This window comes from Theropithecus gelada, chromosome 6 (genome assembly GCF_003255815.1).
Source record: "Theropithecus gelada isolate Dixy chromosome 6, Tgel_1.0, whole genome shotgun sequence".
In the NCBI taxonomy this organism is placed as follows: Eukaryota; Metazoa; Chordata; class Mammalia; order Primates; family Cercopithecidae; genus Theropithecus; species Theropithecus gelada.
Window position 1 is genome coordinate 146859455 of NC_037673.1, and position 26551 is coordinate 146886005.

Genomic DNA, 26551 nt, shown 5'->3' on the forward strand with positions numbered 1-26551 from the left:
TTTTTTACACGTGTAGTCAGCACACAATTATCAAAGGCAAGCAGAGGCGTGGAAAATTCTAAACAAAGGCTGCACCAGAAGTCTCTCCGGCAGGCAGTAACCTGCTTAGTCAGCCGCCACGTGTGCATACACTGCACCCAGCACTCCCCACCCTGCCTGGACACCCTGACCAGGAGGGGCCGAGTGTGGGTCATCATCATTTGAATGTCTGCCTGGCCCCCACTTTTATTATAAGTCTACAATGTATCATAGGTAGCCTTACTGTTCATCTACCCCTCAGGTTATAGACGGGAAACCAGGCCCTGGGAGGAGAGGGGTCCGGCCAGAATCACACTGAAAGTTGGTGGGAAAGTCAGACCTAGAACCCAGGTGTCCTTCCTCCCAGCTCCACACTCCATCTCCCTCCCGTCTGACTTTTCATTTCATTGATAGATTTCAGGCCCTTTCATTCACATTTTGGAGTCATTTTCTGTCTCCTACCCTAACTGGAGTTTTTAGTGTAAAGAGACAGGGAAAAGCTGTAAGTTAGAAATGAAGTCAGAGTGTGAAATTGGTGGAAAGATGTGAGCTTAGGAGACCGGCTGGGGCAGAGTGACCGCCAAGCCTTGCTCTCCCCCTCTGTGCCATTGTAAGAAAAGATGGAGTCACTCTCTGTACCCTCTTCGCTCTTGGGTACCATTAAGATCTGTCCCGAACTCTCCCAGATCTGAGACCCCACATTCTCTCTCCATAGGTGGAAAAGAGGCTGCTTCAGGCACCACACCTCAGAAGTCCCGGAAGCCCAAGAAAGGGGCTGGGAACCCCCAAGCCTCAACGCTGGCGCTGCAAAGCAACATCACCCAGTGCCTCCTGGGCCAACCCTGGCCCCTGAACGAGGCCCAGGTGCAGGCCTCGGTGGTGAAGGTCCTGACCGAGCTGCTGGAACAGGAAAGAAAGAAGGTGGTGGACGCCACCAAGGAGAGCAGCAGGAAGGGCTGGGAGAGCCGCAAGCGGAAGCTATCGGGAGACCAGCCGGCTGCCAGGACCCCCAGGAGCAAGAAGAAGAAGAAACTAGGGGACGGGGAAGGTGGGGAGGCCTCTGTTTCCCCAGAAAAGACCTCCACGACTTCCAAGGGGAAAGCAAAAAGAGACAAAGCAAGTGATGATGTCAAGGAGAAAAAAGGGAAGGGGTCTCTTGGCCCCCAAGGGGCCAAGGACGAGCCAGAAAAGGAGCTTCAGAAGGGGATAGGGAAGGTTGAAGGTGGAGATCAAAGCAACCCAAAGAGCAAGAAGGAGAAGAAGAAATCCGACAAGAGTGAGTGACCTCTTCTCCCGGCCCACCCCGAGGGCTGCTGGGCACCCCACGGGGGCGGGAGGGACTCTCAGCCAGCACCTGGTCTAATTCCTCCCATGTAGAAAGGAGAGGCTGAGACCAGCCTGGCCAACATGGCGAAACCCTGTCTCTACTAAAAATACAAAAAATTAGCTGAACGTGGTGACAGGCACCTGTAATCCCAGCTACATGGGAGGCTGAGGCAGGAGAATTGCTTGAACCCGGGAGGCAGAGGTTGCAGTGAGCCAAGATCACGCATGTGTACTCCAGCCTGAAAGACAGAGCGAGACTGTCAAAAAAAAAAAAAAAAAGGTTGAGAAGTGATTTGTCCAGAGTCATGGGGGCAGCTTGTGGCAAAGCCAGAACTTGATTCCAGAGCACTTGGGCCAGCACTGCCAGGAATGCTCCAGAAGGACGAGGAGTCATGTCCTCTTTCCCCAAGCCCAGTGCAGCAGATCTTGGAGGAACCTGCTGCTCCAGCCAGCTCCTGGGTGCAGAATGGACCAGGAACCAGACTGTCAAAATCCTCATCCTAAACCCCATCTTCTCTCTAGACCTCAGTTTCCCCTCCGTAGTAACACTGGCCCTTTACTGAGTGCTGCTCTAGAGACTCAGCTTACAGCAGGACCTCATTTAGGTAGAAACGAGGCTCAGCAGGTAGAAAACTGAGGCTCAGAAGTAGAGACCCTGTTCAGGGCCGCAGAGTTTTACTAGGTGGAGCCAGAGTCAAACCTAGGCAGCACTCTTGAGCATCACCCTGGATGGTGGGATGCCAGTGATGCCCGAAGAGCCAGCTTGTTCTAGAACAAAAGTCAGGCACCCTCAGCAGGATATGCAGCTCCTTGGTGCTCAGAACTGTGCTAGATTTCCATTTACAGTACGGATAGATAGTGTCCATTTAAAATTTGCGGGAGTTTTAAAAAGTGAGTTGACCTAAAGAAAAATGGTAGTCATCCAGGTGGTCCATGGATGGGACAGAAATCATGAGCTGGCCCCGCTGGGTGGTCGTCACAGCTGCCAGCCCGTTTTATTTTTATTTTTGAGACAGGGTCCTGCTCTGTCACCCAGGCTGGAGTACAGTGTCAGGAACGCAGCTCACTGCAGCCTCAGCCTCCCAAGCTCAAGCGATCCTCTTGCCTCAGCCCCCCAAATAGCTGGGACCACAGGCGTGCACCACCATGCCCAGCTAATTTTTTGTATTTTTTGTAGAGACAGGTCTCACTATGTTGCCCAAGCTGGTTTTGTACTCCTGGGCTTGAGCGATCCACCTGCCTCAGCCTCCCAAAGTGCTGGGATTGCAGGCATGAGCCACCGCGCCCAGCCCTGCCGGCCTGTTGTGATGGCTCCCGGTGGTGTGGGGAGAACTGGGAGCCCTGCCCTGTGCGCCTCCCAACATTGACCCTAGCACTTAGGATTACCATCAGTTGTTCAAGAACTTTAGTTTCTTCCCTTAGGAAAAAAAGACAAGGAAAAAAAAGAAAAGAAGAAGAAAGCAAAAAAGTCCTCAACCAAAGATTCTGAGTCACCGTCCCAGAAGAAAAAGAAGAAAAAGGTAGAGAGTTCCTGAGGGGTCTCAGGCCAGAAAACGGACCCAAACCCAAGCCCCCTCCTACACACCCAGACCTGGTTCCTGCCCCCTTCCCATTTTCAGGGCCCAGTGGGGGCGTCATAAGTTGTGACACACCAGGGAAGAGGCTGGCAGCGCATGTTCCCTGAGCATGTGGAAGCCGCAGAAGTGGGCTGCCTGAGCTAGAAGGGTGTTGGGGAAGGAAGGAGAGACTCCCCCCACCCCGCACAGGGAAACCAGGTAGACTGGCAGGTTTCCAGGTGAGAGGAAACGTTGCCTGGGCTGCGTGTGCCCCAGCTGGCAGGCTAGCCCTGAACAACAGCTGTCCTTACGGCCTGGGGCCTCAGCACCTCAGACACAGATGAAGTTCTCACCTTGGCCAGCAGGGCCTCAGCTGTATTTAGGAGAGCTGAATGTTTGCCTCTGCCCTTGGAGGTTCCTGCAGAGCCAGTATCTGTTCTAGAGGAATTCACTAGTCCTCAGGAGTTGGGGGCAGCAGTGGGTGGGGAAAAGCTGCAGGTCTGAGAGCCTCTCGTACTTCCCTCCTCACAGAAGAAGACAGCAGAGCAGACTGTGTGACGGGCACCAGCACCAGGCACAGGTATGCTTCCCAATCATTCCTGAGCATTCAGGGCGGGAGGACAGCTCTGGCATCCACTGTTGTCCCAGAGAGCCAGGCAGACCTGATAGATGGGCTCTAAGGGGAAGGAGGCTGGGGAAAGAGGTTCTATTGCCAAGGGTCCGTGGGGCCGGTGGGGTGACATCAGGAGCTGGCACTGCAGCATCAGAAGGATCCAGAACAGTAATGGCAGTGGCTGACACCGAGTGCACCCTGGGTGCAGGCGTTGTGCATGCTTTAGGGAGTGCACCCTGGGATGGAGCCTGGTTTCTCCTACACTTGGGTCCAGTTCCTTTTCCTCGTGATCCTGTAACTTGGGGGCATTTCCTTTTGGGAAGGAAGATGGTTTGCTCAAGATGAGCTATCACCACGTATCTATGCTTCCCTATGGAGGACAGGCCCTGCCAAGTGGTGGTGACAGTTAGCTGCTCCACCTGGCTGTGCTGGCCCTGAGGTCACCCAGCCTCCTGTAAAGGGGAGTGATGCAGAGCCCGCCTCCTGGGCCGATGGTGAGGCTTATGTGAAGCTCAGCTAAACACTAAAGGACTCAGTCCAGTTCCCAGAACATTCCAAGTGTTAAAAAAATGTCCGCTGTGGTTAATGCCTCTCCCCTGCATTGGAGATGCCAGGTTTCATTTTCCTTGCCAGGGAAAAGGGTCAGGAAATTTGACGTCTGCGTGTGTTTCCTTCCCCCAGGGATTTCCTAGCCAAGCAGTGGCCATCCCCATGCCTCTGACCTCCGCTGACCTCTGCCCACCATGGGCTGGAACTAAACTGTTACCTTCCCTCGCTCCACAGAAGAAGACAGCCAGCTGCAGGGGTCCCTGTGTTGGCCAAGCCAGTGAGCCTGCAGGGAGGCTGGTCCGAGGAGAAAGTGGACCAGCTCCCATGACCTCACCCCACTCCCCCAATACAGGACGCTTCGTATAGATGTGTACAGTATATGTATTTTTGTAAGTGACCTCCTCTCCTTCCGCAGACCCCACAGGCCCAAAGGCTTCGGGACTTCCCACCACCTTGCTTCACAGATCCAGCTAGGCCTGACCTGTGCCTCATCCCATGCCACTCGGTCTCGGGCTGATCCCGAGGCTTTGTCCTTCATCAGTTCTTTTGGTTGTGTTTTCTGTTTTTTTTTTTTTTTTAATAACTCAAAAAAATAAAAGACTTGGAGGAAGGGTGCAAGCTCCCAGTGCATCTGGGGCACACATTTCTGGGGACTGTCTTGCCGACACTCGGGATTCCTTCTTGCCTGCGTGTTGAGGCTGTGGGTGACTGTGGTTAGTGGGTCAGGCGGTGAGCTTAAGAGACGCAGTGAAGTGCCTGGCTGCCGAATTGGTGGGGAAGGCTTCCTGGATGAGGTGGCATCTAAACTAAAGGATGGTCATGGTTGATTTCCTGTTGCCAGAGTAAGTCATGCAAATACCCAAAGACAAGAAATGGAAGGGGCTGAGAATCCTTGAGTTAGGCCTCAAGCTAGGGGCAGGCTCCCTGGAGGTGCATGGTGAACAGCTGTGGCAGGCACAGCAGGTCTAGGAAAGTCAGAAGTGAGTTGCCCCTCACATCGAGCTCACCATGATTCTGTGGTGGTGAGGGCAAGAAGTGGATGAACATGAAAGACAGGATGATGTCTTGGGTGTGGACTGAGGGAAGGGAGGGGTAGCAAGGGAGGTGGTCTGCTGCTCCGGGCTGGAAATGCAGAAGCCCACTTCCCTGGGCCCAGAGCCTTATGGAACACCAGGGGTCCTGGAGATGTCTCCAAAGCTTTTAGCCTCGTGCTGGAAACAGCCAGAGGCAGTGCAGGAAAGGAATGCGCGGCTGGAGGTGTCAGAGACCCAGGTTGGCATCCAGCTGCACCCTTGACTCGGGGCCTGGGGCCAGACCCTCCCCCATCTGGCCTCTCCTCTGAAGCATGTTGCTCTAGAACAGAACTACAGAGTAGTGTCCTCATTGGGCCTTGTTTGACCCACAGCAAGACTTCAAAATTAAACAGGGGGTGATTGCATGGCAGTTCTTGATTTCTGGCTCCTCTTAAAAAGACAGCATCTGGCAATGGGGGCTGTGCTCCCTCCTGGCAGCAACCAGATAGAGCTGAGTAGCAGTCAGCCCCTTAGGTAGGGCATGGGCGCCCAGTCTTCCACAGTCCCCTACTTCCTGTCCATCCTGACACGGAGGCCCTGTTTCGGTTGCCATCTGTCATCACATTCGCACTGTTCTTAGTATAGAAATGAAATTGGGGACATAGGAAAATGAAAGCTGTACCAAGAAGAGCTTGTGCTTAAACTAGGCAAGAGCCTATTTCTTTTTGGAAGTAAAGAGTGTTCGTGTATGTTAAACATGTTATCAAGTATGTCTGTGTCCAAAGACTGCAGGCCCCCCAGGCATCTCTGGGTTCCTTGGGCTGCATTCTCCCACCTAAGTGACTGGATTTAGCATCTTTAGTTACCTCTTCAGGATAAATGAACTAGATCCCAACAGAAAAGCCAGGAGCCAGAGTGTTCTACTTACTACCTTTTATTCTAACCATGGCCCTGAGAGCTGATACAAGCTTGGCTGAGCAGAGGGAACTAGGGGTCAGCAAAAAGGATTATGGGTGGAAAATCTTGGCTCTTCCTTGGGGAGTGATGCTGGGGAAAGGGAAGAGAGTGGCTCAGCCTGCGGGTAAATAGGCTAGAAAAGCCGAGGCCAAAGGCCAGAGGGGAAGGGACAGTCAGCCTGGGGGTAGGGTTGTCCCTTCTTCCTGTGCCTTCCCACCTTGTCCATGAGCCCAGATCTCAGAGCCTTGTGTTGGAGGCTGCCGTGATGTCAGGAATGGGGTTCCGTCTAGCTTTTGGCCACCTCCTGGGACCTCACGCCCCTGTTGACAGATGGAGTTGGGCAGCGGGGCCTTGCTGTGTTATCTGCTGTTCCGACTTGGTTTTTCGTTTCCAAGGGTGACGAAGAACCAGGCACCAGGGTCTCATGGGATGAGGTACAGGGTGGGAGATGGGGGAGGGGCTGGGGGCCAAAGGGAGCAAGAAAGCTGTAGCTGTGCGGGGCCGGCAGGATGTGGAAGACCGCCTCTGCTGCTCTCACATGGGGACTGGAGAAAGAAGCAGCAGGTTGAGGTTGGGGTCACGCATTTGTTGTCCCTGCCCCTTCCTAACATCCTGGACCTGCAGAGCCGTTGAGGACTGCCCACCCTCCCCTGCCCCCTGCTTGGGTCCAAGTAATGACCATCATGGATTTGTATAACTCCCCACAGCCCCCCAACCCTGTTCCTCCATCTGTGAAATGGACATTCCAGGGATGTTGGAGAGTGGCCCAGCATCACACTCCTTCACCTGCCCACAAAGGAGCTGACCCCGCCGGGGATGAGCTGCTGGTGACCAGATGCCCCTCTGCAAGGCCTTTACCTGGGCCCAGATCCTGCTTGGTCACACCCAGCCCAGAAGATGGGTCCTCCAGTTCCAGTGACTCTGCAAAGGAGCAGCAAGTCCATTTGTCACTTGAAGTGCAGCCTACCTGACCCAAGATACCTGAGGGCAGTGCTTCCCACCTAGCCGCAGGCTTAGTGCCTGGGAAAGCAGGTGCCCAGGGAAGGACAGCTGCAAGCAGCAACGAAGAGGTATAATGGGGGCTTGAGTGAGAAGAGGGTGATGAAATGAGATGGGTGGGCCTGTAGGACTCCTGCTTGCTAGAGGATGGTACATGGATGGATGAAATTCACAGATGAAAGGACTGACGGATAAGTGAACAAATAGATGAGTGGATGTAAGAGGAGAGATGACAAATGGACAAATAGGAACACACAGATGGGTGGATGGATAAGGGGCTGGATGCATGACTACGTCACTGCCCCCAGGAACTGCCATCCCGGGTGTCCTGGTCCCATGAGCTTCAGAGGGACCTCTTGCCCCTCAACCTTACTAGTCCTTCCTGGTCCTCTGACACTGGCACAGTGCGACTGCTTACCACTGCAGTTCTGGTGCCCGCGGCTTCTGGTGTTGGGGACCTCCGTGCCGTTGGGGAAGACACACCAGCAATAGCCGGTGCTCCCATAGCACTGGAGCGGCAGATAGTTGCCGTTCTCGTCGCACTTGGGCCTGAATGAACCCGGGTGGACAGCAGGGATGCGGCTGACCTCTTCCTGGCACTTGGTCAGTACTGAAGCGACAGGCATGATGAGGACACAGTGAGTGAGTGAGCTCTGAACCAGGGTCTGAGCAGAGCTAGAGACCCACACACCACTGCTGTGGGCCTACTGCCTTCTTCCCAAGTGGCTTTACTCACTCCAGCCATCACACGGATGGGAAAACTGAGGCCTAGACCAACAAGGTCTGAGAGCAAAAAGGAAGTGAATGGCCATGTGTCCAGTTCACCTCAGAAGTTGATGGTTTCTTCTGACACTCAAAGCCCATTACAGTTTTGGGCCGGGCACAGTGGCTCATGCCTATAATCCCAGCACTTTGGGAGGCCGAGGTGGGCAGGTCACTTGAGGTCAGGAGTTCGAGACCAGCCTGGCCAACATGATGAAACTCCATCTCTACTAAAAATACAAAAATTAGCTGGGCGTGGTGGTGCATGCCTGTAATCCCAGCTACTCGGGAGGCTGAGGCAGGAGAATTGCTCGAACCCAGGAGGCTGAGGTTGCAGTGAGCTGAGATCGCACCACTGCACTCCAGCCTGGGCGACAGAGCCAGACTCCATCTCAAAAAAAAAAAAAAAAAAAAAGACCATTATAGTTTGGAATTGCACTTCGATTCTGATTCTAGAGAAAAGCGATGGGCTCCTTGGTAAGTCTAAGCTTCCTGTTGCTGAGAGTTCCCAAGCAGAGAAATGGGGGTTACCGTGTGTTGGAGATGTCTTAGAGGGGTTTAAGCATCAGCTAGGAGTTGCTGAAGGTAGCATGGAAGGTGCCTTCTATGAATCTGATGCAGAAACTGAGGCCCCGGCCAGGGTGGCCCTTTGACCTACTTCAAGACCCTGGATCTCAGAGGGAAGAAAACTTGTCCAGAGTTACATAGCAAATTAGAGACAGCACCAGGATAGAAACAGCACTCTGGCTTTGGGGCTAAAAACATCCTAGTCTGCGTTGTCCATGAGGTGGGAAATGCCCAGAGCTCTCTTGGCAGCAGCTGTGACCTTGGCGCCCTCACTGGGTTGTGGGCAGCGCTGGGGCAAGGTCATTACAAGGATTCCTTCCTGCGGTGTTTCGGGCGGGTTCTGCCCCAGGCCCCCTGTGCTGTACCATCCTCCATGAGAAAGGTCACCTGTACCCTGTGGTGACAGGCCTCTGTGGGCCCTTAGGAACCCTTACACAAGATGGGGGTGAGTCGGGGGCGGGGGACAGCCAAACCAAGAAGGAACAGACAGGAGAGAGAAGTGAGAGCTGAGAGGATGGGAGATTCCGCGGCGCTGGGACCAGGGAGTGCTGGAGGCCCCGGCCTCAGCAGCTCCAGGAGAGCCCCGAGGGTCGAGAAGCCCTCGCACCCTAAAGCTCCGACTCCCTGTACCTTTTGGTGGAGCCTCAGTGGGCTTTTGCTCCAAGGAGTGCTTGCTCATTTCAAACAAGAGCCAATGGTGCATCCAGCTCTCAAAGACCTAATAGGGATAGAGGTGGAGGTCAGGTTCAATAGCCACCACCAAGCCCCTACACTGCCTGGCTTTGCCCCTGGGGACAGAAACATGCAGGGCCAAATAGGGCCCCGACACCCGGGTCCAGCGGCAGCCTCTTAAAGGCCCATGGGGCTGAGCCCCACGCACTGCAGCCTCCAGGTTTTGGAAGTGCTGGGAAACCCCTTCAGCTTCCTGAGAATGGCCTCCCCCTCCCACCCTCACCCCACCTCTCCCAGCCCCACCCTAGACATTGGAGGAAAGAGTTCCGAAGCAGGGAAACCTGCTGACCTTCCAGTCCAAGGTCTCCATGGTGCTCTTAAGGTGTCTCAGGTTCTCCGGGAAGCTCCCCTTCAGCGGCGGGTACACCTTCAGGGGGTCAGCATTCTACAGGGTGGCAGAGCAGGAAGGATGGTTCAAAAAGGGCTCCCTGGCAGGCAGTGTGAAATGTGTAGCCCATGTTCCCTTGGTCTTCCATTCTGAGGAATGGACCAGAGCCGCACCAAGCCTAAACCCTGGACTTCAGCCATGATGGGAGGGGAGGGAAGGGGTAAGGGCCATCCAGCTGTTCAGCTACAAGACTGCAGGGTTGCGAGTCCAGTTCCAGACTCCAGGCAAGCTCTACCAACAAGCCCCAGTGTCCTCCCTGTGGATGGCTGCTCAGCTTTCAGGTCTCACCTGCTTCAGAAGGTGAGGACCCAACCTTGACTGCCCCCAGCTAGGCCGAGTCCTCTGCCTCTTTCTTCACAAAGCCCCCTGCACTTCTGTCATCACCTGGTCACTTGTCTGTCTCCCACACTAGCCTGGGATCCCCATGGCTTCAGGAGCTGGGTCCAATTGCTCCCCATTGTGGGCGCAGAGCCTTGCACAGTGCTGGCACAGAATAGACAGGCAGTACAAATTTGGGAAGGAAAAACCAAAACTACGGGTATCTTGAGCAAGTCACTTCCAAGCTTTGAGCCTCAGTTTCCTTTTTTATTTTTATTTTTATTTTTTTTGAGATGGAGTCTCACTCTGTCACCCAGGCTAGAGTGCAATGGTGTGATGATCTCAACTCACTGCACTTCCCGGATTAAAGTGATTCTCCTGCCTTAACCTCCTGAGTAGCTGGGATTACAAGTAACTGGGATTACAGGTGCCTGCCACCACGCCCGGCTAATTTTTGTATTTTTAGTATAGACTTTCACTATGTTGGCCAGGCTGGTCTCGAACTCCTGACCTCAGGTGATCCACCCGCCTCGGCCTCCCAAAATGCTGGGATTACAGTTATGAGCCACTGCGCCCAGCCGAGCCTGTTTATCTCAAAAATGCGAGAGGCCGGACTACATATAACATTTAAGGGTCACCCTTGTATTCAGTAATCCGGAGAGTACATGTTGAAAATCTGCCATGAGCCAGGTATACAGGCCTTGGAGCTCGACCTGGCCAGGGTCCTGGGTGGGCAGGCAGGGCCACCCGGCTAGCTCCCTGCACTCACCTGGAGCAGGTGCATCACATGGTCCTCCGTCATGTTGCCATACTTGGTGGCATTCTGCATGGGCTGTGGGAGGAAGGAACAGAAAGTTACCAGCGCTGGTCCCTGGAGCAGGGGGTGTGGAGCAGGAGCCAGTTGCTGGGATCTAGGTAAGAGACTGGAATCCCAGGCACTTGGTCAATGGTTCCATCTCTGCCACCTCCAAACATGACAGCTCTAGCAACTCACTTTAGCTTTCTGCCTCAATGTCCTCATTGGTCAAACTGGCATAAGCTTTCCTGCCTAGGGTTTTGTCCACAGCACAGTATTGTGAATATAAATACTGTCAATGCATGATAGCAAGGTCTTTGAGAATGGGAGAGGACAGTAAGATGCTATAGGAAATGAGAAGTACTTTGTAAACTGTAGAGGGCTGAGCCTTCCTCCCAGGGATGGCGCCAAGAGACTCTTCACCTGTGCCCTCCACACCTGGGAGCCCTATTCTTCCTGAGACAGGCACTGTGCATCCCGCAGCAGTCAGGACCCCTCCCCAGCTGGGCTCTCCTCCCTGCCCCTTCCCTTGGCACTGTCCTCCATCCGGGTAGGATAACCTTGCCCCTCCCCCCACCCTGGGGCTGTCCTTACCCCCTGGGCTCCCATGGGTAGCGCCTGCATCAGCAGCGGGGTTGCCATGCGCATCTTGCTCACAGGCTTGGGAGCTGTGGGGACAGGAACGAGGATAAGTGTGGCCCCGGTGCCCAGGGAGGAGGGTATCAGACCCAGATGAGGAAGGGCTGGAATTCCAAACCAGAGGGAGAGGACAGTGGACCCAGCTGGGTGCAGGGATGGGGGTCTCTGAGGTGAGCGACAGTGGGAGGTGGGGGGTGTCAGGACGTAGGGGTGCACGCACGCTTGGGAAGCTTCATGCGCAGGTTCTCCAGCTGCAGGTTCTGGGTGGTGACTGTCAGTTTGTCCAGCCGGCCCTGCTGCTGGTACAGGAAGTAGGCAGTGGTGGCCTGGCCAGCCAGAAGCAGAGTCACCAGGATGGAAAAGCCTGTGTACAGGGCTCCGCGGCTGCACTTGCTGTGGGAGGTGGGGAGGATAGGTCAGAGGAGGATCCACAGTGGTTCTCCCCAAGGGCTGGCTAGGAATGGGGAAATGTATACCCCCATCTCCATCAGCCCCCTAAGCCACCCCTAACAAACAATGCACTTGAAGCACAAACAATAAGCTGATGATGGAAATGCAGCTTGAAGACCTCGCCCTGCCCCTCCTTCCAACCATCGATGTGCCTGAAGTCCTCCCTGGCAGAGACCCTGCAGCTGCCACGGGCCTGACTTGAACAGAGAAGAGCAAAGAGGCATGCTCCTTGTCCTCTCTGGACCTTGGTGTCCTGCCTGTGCGATGATGGGTTGAGGTGGGGGGGTCTCCCCAGGCTCCCTTTGCCATGCAGATCTCCCGAGGATCAGGGCTGCCCTCAAGGGGAACGGGTTTGGTTTTTGTTTTGGTTTTTTTTTTCTGCTGGCAGGATCAACCAAGTATGTTATTTGTTTTAATCAACAACAACAAAAAAAGATTGTATGTGCTTACCAAGTAAAGGCAAGGGAGTTTTCACCCGTCTGCCCAACCTCCCACCCTCACAGTGAAATCAGATTTAAGGAGAAAAGGAAAGGAAGTGGGACCAGGACAGCAGAAAATGTGGCCCACCTGAGAAGTGTGGCCTGGCCATTTTAGGAGTGGGTTGGGGGAGCCTTGGACAATGTCAGGCTGAAGCAGGGCCAGGCACCACCCACTCTGGGACCATCCTCTGCCCAGGCTCTCCATGTCTTTGAGCATGTCCCTGCCAGTCTCTGTGCCTCTGTTCCCTCATTTGTCACATAGGTGCCCCCACCTCTGCGATTCTAGAATTTGGCGGGTTTCTTCTTTTAAGCAAGAACTCAATACAAGGGCCAAAGTATTTCAAATGGTAATATCCACCCTGCAGGGAATGGGCAGGAGTATAGGTGCCTAAGCCTGTGTGGCCTGGATGAATTTCTCATGCTCCCTAGACTCACCATCCAGACCCTCAGACCTCAGCGAGCCCTTGTATCTGTGGGCCTTGGATGCGATTTTGGGGGTGCATGCATATGTTACCCTGCAGGGGATGTAAGGATCCTGCCCCTGCACCCTGGGAGTTTCTGATCTGTTCTTTGACGACCCCAGGGGTGGGACTACTAGGACCCTAGTCTAGGTGTTGCCAACATGAAGGTGTTGGGAGGTGATCCGGCCACAAGGTCTTCTCCCTCATGAATGGGATTAGGTGCCCTGTAAGAGGGCTTGAGAGAAGGAGTTGGTTCTCTCTTGCCCTTCTGCCTTCCACCATGTGAGGACACATCAAGGAAGCCCCTCACCAGGCTGGGCGTGGTGACTCATGCCTGTAATTCCAGCACTTTGGGAGGCCGAGGTGGGTGGATCACTTGAGGCCAGGAGTTCAACACCAGTCTGGCCAACATGGCGAAATCCTGTCTACAAAAAATACAAAAAACTTAGCCAGGCATGGTGGTGTGCACCTCTAGTCCCAGCTAGTCGGGAGGCTGAGGTGGCAGAATTACTTGAACCCGGGAGGCGGAGGTTGCAGTGAGCTGAGATCGCGCCACTGCACTCCAGCCTGGGTGACAGAAGGAGACTCTGCCTCAAAGAAAAGAAAATAAAAAAAAGAAAAGAAGAAAGAGGGAGGGAGGAAGGGAAGGAAAGAAGGCAAGTAAGCTAGGCCGGGTGCGGTGGCTCACACCTGTAATCCCACTTTAGGAGTCAGAGACAGATCACCAGAGGTCAGGAGTTCGAGACCAGCCTGGCCAACGTGGTGAAACCCTGACTCTACTAAAAATACAAAAGTTAGCCGGGCGTAGGCCAGGTGCGGTGGCTCACACCTGTAATCTCAGCACTTTGGGAGGCCAAGGCGGGTGGATCACCTGAGGACAGGAGTTCCAGGCCAGCCTGACCAACATTGGTGAAACCCCGTCTCTACCAAAAATACAAAAATTAGCCGGGCGTGGTGGTGAGCACCTGTAATCCCAGCTACTCGGGAGGCTGAGGCAGGAGAATCACTTGAACCTGGAAGGTGGAGGTTGCAGTGAGCTGAGATCATGTCATTGCACTCCAGCCTGGGCAACAGAGTGAGATTCCATCTCAAAAAAGAAAAATATATATATATATGTGTGTGTGTGTGTGTGTGTATATATATATATATATATATATATAAATAAAGTGAGCTGAGATTGTGCCAGTGCACTCCATCCTGGGGGATAGAGTGAGACTCTGTCTCAAAAAACATAACAAAACAAAAACAAAAAAAAGAAAGCCGCTCCAGAACTGTGAGAAATAAATTTCTGGGTGTTTTTTTTTGTAAATTACACAGTCTGTTGTATTCTGTTAAAGCGGCACAAAATGGACTAAGACAGACCCATTGCGGACTGCCAGGATGAGGCTGCACCCTGCCTACTCCAGCAACCAGCAAGGATGGTTTAGGAAGCCCCAGGAGTCCCTTCTGCCTAGTAACTGATGACATCACAGACTGGCTCATTCTCATTGGCTTGCTGCGTGTCAGTCTGTGCTTTCTGGGGTAAGGCCCCGCCCAAGGGAGAGTTATTCTAGAAGGAAATAGCAAAAACCTGACACAGGGGGGAAAGTGGGGAAACCAGACAGGAAGGGAAAACAAATTCTACTTCTTGGCCTTACCAAGGAACAGGGGTAGCCTGGCCTGGGTTCAGGCTCTCCAGCCTGATCCTCCACCTGCTTAGTGCTTCTGCAACCCCACACCCAATTCTAGCCCCAGCTCTACCTCCCACGCGCGACATGGGAAAGTACCTTCCCCTGTCTGCCCCACAGTTCCTCAGGAGGCCTAAGAATCTAGAGATTCACCCTGAAGACGAGACCACATAACCTGGATTGGAATCCTGGCTCTGGAGTCCGTTAGTTCTGGGACCATCTAAGTTGCTTTACCCTCTGTGTGAGTAAAATCGGGTAAAACATCTGCTCCAAGGCTGTTACGTTCAGTAAGATGATGAGGGTAAAGCTCTTGGCTCCACACCTAGCACATTGTTAGCACTCTATAAATAAATTACACTCAGTGCGATTCTCAGGGAGTTTGTAGTTAAGTTTAGCATCTGCTTTTCTTCCTCTTTATGCATCTTGAACGCCTGTCCCCTGGTTCTGGTAGAGTGCCAACTCTTGTCACCCCCCTCTTTATTTCCTCATTTATACTACCTTCTTCTGCAATTTAAAAAAAAAATAAAATAAAAATAAAAGCCAAAGTCAGGAGCCAACCAGAGCTATCAGGAATCATGACACAGATGTTGCCAGGCAGAAGCATTCAGAAAAGCCTCCAAAACAGGCTCCAGTCTGGAATGGCCTAAGCATACATGGCCAGCTTTAGAAGCAGTAACTGAATAAAGGGAAAACTAGGCAAGGATTAGACAAGGGGACATGCACTCTGAACACTGAGCCCAACTGGGTCTGTAAATCACTGAGTGGTTGGAGCTCAGAGGGGTCCCACCTCCCCTCCCCACAAAATACACCTCTGAAAGGGGGCCAGATGGAGGAGTGAGCTCACACTTTGATGTCAGACTAGTCTCGGTTCAAATTCTGCCTCCAACCACTCACTAGCTATGATTTCTCGGGTAAGTCACTTACCATTGTGAGCCTCAATTTCCTCTTCTGTAAAAAGGGACAACAAAAGTACCTGATTCATAGGGTGACTGTAAGAATTAAAATTGAGTTTAGCCCTTACATACGTGTCCCGCAAATAATCATAGTACTAACTAACAGAGGCTGAGGCCTGGTGACAGGTACACAGTGGATGAGAACTATTGTGGCTATTATATTATTACTGAGACTCAGGGAGAGGCAGTGATTTATCCAAGGTCACGCATGGCCTAGACCAGAATCCATTCCTCACAAAAGAGTCTGCCCTCCTTGCCATGGGATTCCCTGGGGTTTTCACAGGCCACAGCTCTAATGGTCTGCAGTGGGTGACCTTGTTCCCCAGAACATAGCTTGTCATAACATCTCTGCAGGGCTCTCCCAAACCCCTTTCTGCCTGGCAACAGCTGACATCACACCTAGCTGTAAGTCCCTGTAGATTGCAAATTACTTTTTGAAGATTGGAGTAGCAGGGCCATTGGGGTAACAGCCTTCTAGCCCTTTTTGAGGGAAACACATGGGTGAGGCTATTTTGGGGCTGGGAAGTGGGGCCTGGGTCCTCTGGATGGCTGTGCTGGCCTCTGGCTGCAAGGGAGAGGGGCACAGGCAAGGATATGACCCTGATCAACCCTGAGCCCCCTCCAGAAATTTAACCAAAGCCTATCCCTCCTTTCTTGCCTGCCCCCAACATCTCACAATCCCTCCTGTGATGGCAGAACGTCTCCATCTACTCTGTAGACACCTGCAGCTATCATTCCCCTGATCTGTGGTAATTAGGAGGGAAATCCTCTGTGAAGAACTGCTTCTACCATCCTCTTTTAGAAACTCTGTTTCTCCACTGGGATCTTGAACATTTTCAAAATCTGGTCCAAGGTCTTTATTTTTATTTTATTTTATTTTATTTTATTTATTTATTTTTTTTTTTTGAGATAGAGTGTCACTCTGTTGCCCAGGGTGGGGTACAGTGGCACGATCTTGGCTCACTGCAACCTCTGCCTCCCGGGTTCAAGTAATTCTCATGCCTCAACGTCCCAAGTAGCTGGGACTACAGGTGTATATACCACCATGCCTGGCTAATTTTTGTATTTTTAGTAGAGACGGGGTTTCAACATGTTGGCCAGGCTGGTCTCGAACTCCTGGCCTCAGCTAATCTGCCTGCCTCAACCTCCCAAAGTGCTGGGATTACAGGCGAGAGCCGCCACATGCAGCCTGGTCCAAGACCTTTAACCTAGCATTCACGGCCCAGCTTCAGTGGGGTCTCAAAGCCCCTGGATAGCATGTTCTAGGGAGAGAACCCAGGCTCTCTTCTGCTTTTCAGAAGGAGGGGGTCTGATGCAAGGAAAGTTACAAACTCCTGCTCTTAAAGGAACCCCTTCATTTGACAAGAGAGGGAGCCGGAGCCCAAAGCAGGCCAAAGACTTGCTCAAAATCACCCAAAAAGTCATTGTTAGAGTCAGAGCCTGAATCCCTCTTTCCTGTGACTCCCAGCCAGTGCTTCTTCCCAGCACATGCGCACAGCTCTGCAGTCCAGAATTTGTGTGCCCTTTCCTGGTGCTCACACGTACCTCTCCGGGGTTCCAGGGCGCCGGCCCAGCATGGGCAGTTGCTCATTGTTGGAGATCAGGTCGCGCTGGTCATCCATGACTGGCTTCTGATCTTCCTGACAGCTCCTCCTGCTGCTCCTGTACATCTGGGACCCTGAACCCCTGGCTCACCTCTTAAAGTTGGTGCTGGAGAGGAATCTGATTCGTCCACAGGAGGCCACTCCGCCCACTTGGTAGATGTGGAAGTGAAAGCTACAAAGGCTGGAAATACCCCACTTTGGTGAAGCTGCCTTTTGAGGGGCAGGATGTGGGGCGGGGGGGCTCCCCAGGCAGGTAGAAAGGCCAGCACGATCCCATTGGCTGCCCAGGGCCCTCATCACTTGTTTCTGGGCAGGCCTTTGGATTCATAAGGCTCTTTGAATGTTTGAAGAAACAGGCATATGTCCACTCCCTAGACAGGAAAGCACTTTGGATCAGAAGACACCTTTGTTTGTCTCCCCTTCTCTCCCACAGATGAGTGGGTGCAGAAAGGGGCTGTGCACCTTCAGTGAGCTCAGACAAGTCCTCTTCTCTGGCCTCCGTTATGTCGTCTCAAACATGCGGGAGGAAGTTTGGACTACCTGCAGGGGTGAAAACATTTCTTTTCTTTCCCTGTTTAGGTTCTTAAGTTGAGATACTCCCCTGAAAACAAAAGTCAAGTTAACAAAAGAAAAACCAGCCAAAGTTTATTAACACATGCTGAACCCATTATGCAGTAGCGGCCTCAGTTGAGAAGTATTTCTCTCTCAAGGCAGTGGTTTAGAGGCCTTGCTTAAATAGTATTTTAACAAACAGCCATAAGTCCCATAGAGTGACAGGACAGAGAAGAGGGTATCTTCAGGGTTCCAAAGGGCTGGAAGTGTAGGAAGATAAATGTGTGGAAAGAGTCAAGTCTGATCCAGGATCCTCTGAGCTCTGCTTCTGAACTGATCAAGGCAGAGAGGAGGGGCAGAGGGTACTCCTGGGTTTTAACCTTTTACCTTTAACTAAAATCCGCAGGGCTTTAAAGAGGAATATTTGGGTTTCCTTCAAACCTGACAGTCCATGGTTTTAAGGCTCCGGCACTCAGACTTGCCTCCACTTACTAAGGCTTCCTTCGTGCCAGGCACGTTGTCCATGCTTTGTTTCCTGCGATCTTTACGGAGGCCCTTTGAGGAGGGTTTCATCATCTCCATTTACAGATAGGGACACGGGGGCTGTTGTCCAGGATCACACCTCCAGAAAGTGGTGGAGCCTGCGTTTTTAACCACTCTACCCTTCTGCCTCCTTGTGTGGTTCAGATCCAGGAGAATGGGGGCCTGTGCTGGGAGGCAAGAGGGCCTGGGAAAGGGTGCCTGGGGGGATGGGACTGTGTTGACAAGGCTCCTGCGCTGTGACATAGTGAAAAACGTCTCTGGTCTCTGTCCCTGGTTCCTGAGGCAAGGACCACTAAGAACCATAGAACCTCCAGAATAGCCGGGCGCGGTGGCTCAAGCCTGTAATCCCAGCACTTTGGGAGGCCGAGACGGGCGGATCACGAGGTCAGGAGATCAAGACCATCCTGGCTAACACGGTGAAACCCCGTCTCTACTAAAAATACAAAAAACTAGCCGGGCGAGGTGGCGGGCGCTTGTAGTCCCAGCTACTCGGGAGGCTGAGGCAGGAGAATGGCGTAAACCCAGGAGGCGGAGCTTGCAGTGAGCTGAGATCTGGCCACTGCACTCCAGCCTGGGCGACAGAGCGAGACTCCGCCTCAAAAAAACAAAAACAAACAAAAAAAAAAAGAATCTCCAGAATAAGGCTGGGTGTGGTGGCTCACACCTATAATCCCAGCACTTTGGGAGGCTGAGGGGGGAAGATCACTTGAGATCAGGAGTTCGAGACTTGCCTGGTCAACATGGTGAAACCCTGTCTCTACAAAAAATATAAAAATTAGCCAGGTGTGGTGGCACATGCCTGTAATCCCAGCTACTTGGGAGGCTGAGGCAGGGGAATTGCTTGAACCTGGGAGGCGGAGGCTGCAGTGAGCTCAGAACGCACCACTGCACTCCAGCCTGGGTGACAGAGCAAGACTCTGTCTCAAAAACAGAAACAAGCAAACAAACAAAAAAAAGACCGGACATGGTGGCTTACGCCTGTAATCCCAGCACTTTGGGAGGTCGAGGCGGGTGTATCACGAGGTCAGGAGCTCGAGACCAGCCTGGCCAACATAGTGAAAGCCCGCTACTAAAAACACAAAAATTAGCCGGACATGTTGGTGTGTGCCTGTAGTTGCAGCTACTCAAGAAATTGAGGCAGGAGAATCGCTTGAACCCTGGAGGCGGAGGTGTGAGATGGCGCCACTGCACTTCAGCCTGGGCAACAGAGCGAGACTCCGTCTCAAAAATAAAGTATCCCCAGAGTGAGAACAATGTCTTTTTTTATATATTCAGGAAATGCTGGTGACTGAAAGGCCCTAGATTGCTTCAGATGGGGGCTGGGTGCCATGTGAGGAGAGGGTTGGGACTTTCAGACCTCACCCCCACCCACCCCACCCCACCCCGACTTCCAGAGAGGAGAGAGAGGTTGGAGGTTGAGCTCAATCCGTGATGTAAGCAACCATGTCTACATAATGGAACTTGCATAAAATCCCAAACAACTAGGTTTGGAGAGCTTTCAAGTAGACAAACACATCCATATGCCAGGAGGGTGGTGCACCCCAACTCCACAAGGACAGGGACAGAGAGGCCCCTGTGTTCAGGACCCCTCCCGCAAGCCGTACGCTATGGACCTCTTCATCAGCTGCTCATCTGTATCCTTTATAATAAACTGGTAATAGTAAGTAAAGTGCTTCTCAGTTCTGTGAGCCATTATAGCCATTTGTCAAGTATGAAAAGGGAGTTGTGGGAACTCCCAATTTGTAGCCAAGTCATCAGAAGTACTGGAGGCCCGGGACTTAGGATTGGCATCTGGAGTGGATGAGTCTTGTCTGACTGAGCCCTCAACCTATGGATTCAGATGCTAACTCCAGGTACATAGTGTCTGAATGGAATTGAATTGTAGGATGCCCAGCTAGTGTCCAGAGAGTTAGAACATTGGTTTTTGGTGTAGAAAAAATCCACACATTTGGTGTCAGAAGTGCTGTGAGTGTAACAAAACAAGTTTCCTTTCATATGCCGTATTTGTTTTATTAATCTTTATGTATTGCGTGTGCTTTACAATTTGCATTAATAGATTTTTTTTGTAAATTAAGACTTTGTGGTTCGAAGGTTCAATGAGACTTGGATTTCAAGAGTCAAAGGAGATAGTATATGTATTTTGGGAGGAGAGAGAAGAGTAGACATGGCCTTTGACGTGGCCAGACCTGAGTTCAAATCCCAAGTCAGAAACATCCTAGGCATGTGAGTCCCTGAGCCAGTCCCTCAACCTTTCTTTCTTTCTTTTTTTTTTTTTTTTAAGACGGAGTCTCGCTCTGTTGCCCAGGCTGGAGTACAGTGACGCAATCTCGGCTCACTGCAAGCTCCATCTCCTGGATTCACACCATCCTCCTGCCTCAGCCTCCTGAGTAGCTGGGACTACGGGTGCCCGCACCACCCCTGGCTAATTTTTTGTATTTTTAGTAGAGACGGTGTTTCACTGTGTTAGCCAGGATGGTCTCGATCTCCTGACCTCATGATCCACCCGCCTCAGCCTCCCAAAGTGCTGGGATTACAGGCGTGAGCCACCATGCCTGGCCCCTCAACCTTTCTGATTTTGCTTTCTGCTTTGTAATGTAGGGGTGGTAATACTAGCCTTGCAGAGCTGTTAGACTAAATAAGCATTTAGCCAGAGCCTCACACCATAGAAGATGCTGAAGATATGAAACTGGATGGAACTGGAGACATTTTGTAAGTGAAATAAGCCAGGAACAGAAAGTTAAACACAGAATGTTCTAACTCATATGTGGAAGCTAAAATAAGTTCAACTTATAGAAGTGAAAAGTAGAACAGAGGATACTAGAGGCTGCGAAGGGTAGGGGGAAGGGAGGGATGGGGATGCAAAAGGATACAAAATTGCACCTAAATAGAAGGGCTAAGTTTGTTCTATACCCCTGTGGGATGGCTATAGTTAACAATAATATACAGTTTCAAATAGCTGTGAGACAGAGCAGGGGACCTTCTTAGGGGCTGGTCAAGCACCCCACCAACATAAAAATAGAGAAAAACATAGGCCAGAAATGGTGGCTCACACCTGTAATACCAACACCTTAGCAGGTCCAGGGTGGGAGGATCACTTGAGGCCAGAGTTCAAGACCAGCCTGGGCAACATAGTGAGACCCCGTCTCCACAAAAATTTTTCTAAAATTAGCCAGGCGTGGTAGCATGTGCCTGTAGTCCCAGCTACTCAGGAGGCTGAGGCAGGAGGATCCCTGGAGGCTTGAGTGTCCAGGCTGCAGTGAGGTGCGGTGATGCCACTGTACTGCAGCTTGGGTGACAGAGTAAGACCACCTCTAAAGAGAAAAAAAAAAAAGAACAGAAAAGAAAAAGAAACTTAAGTTTCTTCAAAAGTATTTCAGGCACCTAGCTAGCCTCAAGAAGTAAATGAGCAAGCTGATAAACAAAAATGTAATACTAACTTAAGACAGTAGCCAAAACAGTTAGAAACACAGGGTATTTGGCTCCCTATAAAAACTAAAGATAACATCTTAACATGTCCCTGCATTGCTTTTCATAAACCCAGACCGCCACCAAACAGATCCACTGGCACATAGATCTCAGACAAGGGGGAGCAGAGGAATAAACTCTAACCACCAGTCTTTGCACTAAATTTCTTCCTCTCACACCTGTAATCTCAGCACTTTGGGAGGCCAAGGTGGAAGGATTGCTTGAGGCCAGAAAGTTCAAGACCAGCCTGGGCAACAAAGCACGACATTCATTTCTACAAAAACAAAACAAAACAAAATTTAATTAGCCAGGTGTGGCAGCACACATCTGTAGTCCCAGCTAGATGGGAGACTGAGGCAGAAGGATCACTTGAGCCCAGGAGTTTGAGGCTGCAGTGAGCACTGATTGCTCCACTAAACTCCAGTCTGGGTGACAAAGTGAGCCCCTGTCTCAACAAATAATAAATTTTAAAAATTAAAAATAAATACATTTCTTTCTGAGGGGCCTGGAAGAGGTCATGCACACAAGCCAGAGCTAACATTCATTTTTTCTGACCCCAAATGTTTAGACAAAGGTTCATGTCCTTAACCAATGACAAATGAGAAAATCTTTAAATCCACCCATGACCTGTGGACCCCCACTTCAAGATGTCCCACCTTTTTCTTCTTTTCCTTTTTCTTTTTTTTTGAGGCGGAGTCTCGCTCTGTCACCCCAGGCTGGAGTGCAGTGGCGCGATCTTGGCTCACTGCAAGCTCCACCTCCCGGGTTCACGCCATTCTCCAGCCTCAGCCTCCCGAGTAGCTGGGACTACAGATGACCACCACTGCACCCGGCTAATTTTTTTTTTTTTTATTTTTAGTAGAGACAGGGTTTCACCATGGTCTCGATCTCCTGACCTCGTGATCCACCCGCCTCGGACTCCCAAAGTGCTGAGATTACAGGCTTGAGCCACCGTGCCTGGCTCAAATATTTATTAAGCTATTTTCTGCATAAGACAAATGATGTCTTATATCCACACAAAAATTTGCCCACAAATGAATGTTCATAGGGCAATAGGGCCATTATTCATAATATCAAAAAAGTAGAAACAACCCAAATATTCAATTGATGAATGGGTAAACAAAATGTGGTGTATCCATACCAAGAAATAGTATTCTGCCCTAAAGAGGAATGAATACGCAATAAAACCGTTACTTCTAGGTAGTACCATTCAGGACATAGGCATGGGCAAAGACTTCATGTCTAAAACACCAAAAGCAACGGCAGCAAAAGCCAAAATTGACAAATGGGATCTCATTAAACTAAAGAGCTTCTGCACAGCAAAAGAAACTACCATCAGAGTGAACAGGCAACCTACAGAATGGGAGAAAATTTTTGCAATCTACTCATCTGACAAAGGGCTAATATCCAGAACCTACAAAGAACTCCAACAAATTTACAAGAAAAAAACAAACAACCCCATCAAAAAGTGGGCAAAGGATATGAATAGACATTTCTCAAAAGAAGACATTCATACAGCCAACAAATACATGAAAAAATGCTCATCATCACTGGCCATCAGAGAAATGCAAATCAAAACCACAATGAGATACCATCTCACACCAGTTAGAATGGCGATCATTCAAAAGTCAGGAAACAACAGGTGCTGGAGAGGATGTGGAGAAATAGGAACACTTTTACACTGTTGGTGGGATTGTAAACTAGTTCAACCATTATGGAAAACAGTATGGCGATTCCTCAAGGATCTAGAACTAGATGTACCATATGACCCAGCCATCCCATTACTGGGTATATACCCAAAGGATTATAAATTATGCTGCTATAAAGACACATGCACACGTATGTTTATTGCAGCACTATTCACAATAGCAAAGACTTGGAATCAACCCAAATGTCCATCAGTGACAGATTGGATTAAGAAAATGTGGCATATATACACCATGGAATACTATGCAGCCATAAAAAAGGATGAGTTTGTGTCCTTTGTAGGGACATGGATGCAGCTGGAATCCATCATTCTTAGCAAACTATCACAAGAACAGAAAACCAAACACCGCATGTTCTCACTCATAGGTGGGAACTGAACAATGAGATCACTTGGACTCGGGAAGGGGAACATCACACACCGGGGCCTATCATGGGGAGGGGGGCGGGGGGAGGGATTGCATTGGGAGTTATACCTGATGTAAATGACGAGTTGATGGGTGCAGCACACCAACAAGGCACAAGTATACATATGTAACAAACCTGCACGTTATGCACATGTACCCTACAACTTACAGTATAATAATAATAAATAAATTTAAAAAAAAAAAAAAAATAACGAAGTACTGATTCATACCACAACCTGGAGGAACCTTGAAAACATTATGCCAAGTGAAAAAAGCCAGTCACAAAAGGCCATACATTGTATAATTCCATTTATGAGAAATGCCCAAAATAGGCAAATCCATAGAAACAAAATACAGATTAGGGATTGCTGGGGGCTGTGGGGAAGAAAGGAGGGGGAGTGGTTGCTAACAGGTATGGGGCTTCCTTTTGGGTGATGAAAATATTCTAGAATAGATAGTGACGATGGTTGCACAACTTTGTGGATGTACAAAAAGTCATTGAATTACACAATTTTTAAAGGGTGAAAGTTATGGTCCATGAATCAGATTTCCTTTTTTGAAGATTTTAATGATGGATAGAGCACACATTTACTTTTGCTTCCTCTCTCACTTTGCTTTTGTCACTAAAATGACCACAGGTTGTTTTAAGTGTAAATCTACAAGAACAAAGAGAACAGGAGATGAGAAAACAATAGAATTTTAGAAGCAGGAAAGCAGGTGAGCAAGTGTTAAGTCCCTTAGTGGACCCCCCAAAAACTGCATCCTAAACCTGCAGCTAGAAAAGCTGAGAAGCCACCTAGTTACGTGGCAGAACAGACTCAGGAACTGGTATGTCGGGTACCTGGGTGGTGAGTAGAGGTGGGGCTAAAAAGAGGAGGGTAGTTTGGAAATCTGTTTCTAAGGTAGTGAGATACCCACGCCCTCTCCCCTCCCTGAGTGCCATCCATCCCCTTCCTTGAGGGAAAACTACAAGTGTCTTTCCCAGACACAGTAGAGAACGTGAGCCTGGTACTGAAGCTGAGAGGCCCAGTGTTCTCCCCTACCCACAATGTGAAGGCCAGGCCTTCACCCAAGCCACAGCCTGGAGGTTACTTCTCTGTGGAGCATGACCATCCCAGGAACAAAAGACCTCAGGACTGTGACACTGAGAGTTTCCTGATGAAACAGCCCAGCCAGAATAGCGGATAAACCCTACTCATGGGTCACAGCTGTCTTAGACAATCAGGTTTTTTAGATAACCCAGAATCATGGGACATGTAAAGAAAGCCTTTAACATAAAAGATAGTGAACAAAACAATCACACAGAAAAAAAAAAAAAAAGCACTATGGAGGAAATGAACTGTCATTAATAGCCCTAGGGAGAAGAAGGACGACACTGTGCCCATGAAACAAGACTAGGATGCTATAAAAGTTTAAGTAGTACAGAAGAACGAAACACAGCTCTTGAAGATTTAAAATATGAGGGCAGATATTAAACGATCAATAGATAGAAGATAAAGTGTTTTTATAAAATCTCCCAAAATGTAGACTACAAAGATAAATTTAAAAATCAGACAGAAAAGATAAGAGAATTAAACACCAGTCCAGGAGGCCCAACAGCCAAATATCAAGTTCCAGAAATAGAGAACAGAAAATATAGAGGGGAAGAAATCATCAGTGAAATAAGTCAATACATTTTCCAGAACTCAAGGACATGAATTTCCAAACCGAAAAGGCCCAGTGAGCGCTGAGGACAAGGTGTGAAAGCAATTTCACAGCAAGACATGCTGTTGTGAAGTTTCAGCAAAATAAGAACAAAGAGAAGATTCTGCAATTTTCTAGAAAGGAAAAATCAAGACAAATACAAAGAATTAGGAATCAGAAGATTAGGAATCAGAATGACTTTAGATTTCTTTCTTTTTTTTTTTTTTTTGAGATGGAGGCTTGCGCTGGCTGGAGCGCAGTGGTGTGATCTTGGCTCACTGCAACCTCTGCCTCATGTTCAGGCGATTCTCCTGCCTCCACCTCCCAAGTAGGTGGGATTACAGGCGCCTGCCACCACCACTGGCTAATTTTTGTGTGTTTTATTTTTTTTTTAGTGGAGATGGGGTTTCACGGTGTTGGCCAGGCTGGTCTCGAACTCCTGACCTCAGGTGATCCATCTGCCTCGGCCTCCCAAAGTGCTGGGATTACAGACGTGAGCCACCGTGCCCAGCTGGAAAAGTTTTAAATTGCATTGGGGACGGAGATGGAAAAAAATTTTTTTTGTTTGAAAGTGGTCTAAAGAGGATGGTGAAGATCTGCTACTCTTTTTTACAGCAAATCTTATAGAACTATTTGATTCTTTTTTATTTTTATTTTTTTGTTTGTTTGAGACGGAGTCCACTCTGTAGCCCAGGCTGGAGTGCAGTGGAGCAATCTTGGCTCACTGCAGCCTCTGCCTCCTGGGTTGAAGCGATTCTCCTGTCTCAGTCTCCTGAGTAGCTGGGACTACAGGCTCGTGCCCATGCTCAGCTAATCTTTTTGTGTTTATAATAGAGATGGGGTTTCACCATGTTGACCAGGCTGATCTTGGGAGGCTGAGGTGGGTGGATTGCCTGAGCCAGGAGTTTGAGACCAGCCTGGGAAACACAGTGAAACCCCGTCCCTACTAAAATACAAAAAACTAGCCAGCCATGGCAGCGTGCACCTGTAGTCCCAGCTACTCAGGAGGCTGAGGCAGGAGAATTGCTTGAACCCGAGAGGCAGAGGTTGCAGTGAGCTGAGATCGCGCCACTGCACTCCAGCCTGGGTGACAAAGCAAGACTCCATCTCAAAAAAAAAAAAAAGATAACACCTGCCTTCTCCAAATAATCAATGTCACAAAAAAAGGTGTATGTGTGTAGATACACGGTGATCTGTGTTTTAAAAGATGTAAAAAACAACAAACCAAATGCAATTTGTAAATATTTGCAAGATGTACAATTTGGAAAAAATATGTATAAAAGATTTGTTTAGAAGCTGGGGAAATTTGAATATCAGATGACATTTGGAAGTTGTTATTGCTCTTCTTAA

At 50.1% G+C, this 26551-nt stretch overlaps 2 protein-coding genes across 17 annotated transcripts in view; one reads left to right on the plus strand and one right to left on the minus strand.

Moving 5' to 3' along the window:
* TCOF1 (treacle ribosome biogenesis factor 1) overlaps window positions 1–4692 on the plus strand; it is a 42170-nt gene extending 37478 nt beyond the window's left edge. For all 6 annotated transcript variants that reach the window (XM_025387649.1, XM_025387650.1, XM_025387651.1 and 3 more), the window contains 4 exons: window positions 734–1294; window positions 2767–2864; window positions 3432–3480; window positions 4195–4692. In XM_025387649.1, coding sequence (XP_025243434.1) covers window positions 734–1294; window positions 2767–2864; window positions 3432–3458 — 686 coding nt within the window. In that variant the 3' untranslated portion in view covers window positions 3459–3480; window positions 4195–4692. The remainder of the gene's footprint in view (window positions 1–733; window positions 1295–2766; window positions 2865–3431; window positions 3481–4194) is intronic.
* A 1301-nt stretch (window positions 4693–5993) lies between these two features.
* On the minus strand, window positions 5994–24458 carry CD74 (CD74 molecule). Of its 11 annotated transcripts, none has more exons than XM_025387664.1 (9): window positions 24439–24458; window positions 16789–16896; window positions 11454–11626; window positions 11189–11262; window positions 10568–10630; window positions 9382–9477; window positions 8991–9078; window positions 6891–6953; window positions 5994–6577 (listed from the first exon to the last, which is right to left on the minus strand). In XM_025387664.1, the coding sequence occupies exons 2-9, from the start codon at window positions 16863–16865 to the stop codon at window positions 6567–6569; spliced, it is 645 nt and encodes a 214-aa protein (XP_025243449.1). In that variant the 5' UTR covers window positions 16866–16896; window positions 24439–24458; the 3' UTR covers window positions 5994–6566. The 11 variants fall into 11 exon arrangements, with proteins under 11 accessions (XP_025243449.1, XP_025243443.1, XP_025243444.1 ...); XM_025387658.1 differs by lacking the exon at window positions 24439–24458 and adding an exon at window positions 7450–7641 and having other exon boundaries at window positions 16789–17100; XM_025387659.1 differs by lacking the exon at window positions 24439–24458 and adding an exon at window positions 7450–7580 and having other exon boundaries at window positions 16789–17077.
* Between the last annotated feature and the right edge of the window lie 2093 nt (window positions 24459–26551).

What these genes read in the sequence shown, in the direction of transcription:
- CD74 (XM_025387657.1), bottom strand. Translation starts at nt 16,913, where the DNA reads ATGTACAGGAGCAGCAGGAGGAGCTGTCAGGAAGATCAGAAGCCAGTC. An exon ending in ATGTGATGCACCTGCTCCAG is followed by an intron (nt 9,478 to 10,567) that starts GTGAGTGCAGGG and finishes GCCACCCTGTAG; the next exon opens with AATGCTGACCCCCTGAAGGT. An exon ending in TGGAGACCTTGGACTGGAAG is followed by an intron (nt 9,079 to 9,381) that starts GTCAGCAGGTTT and finishes TATCCCTATTAG; the next exon opens with GTCTTTGAGAGCTGGATGCA.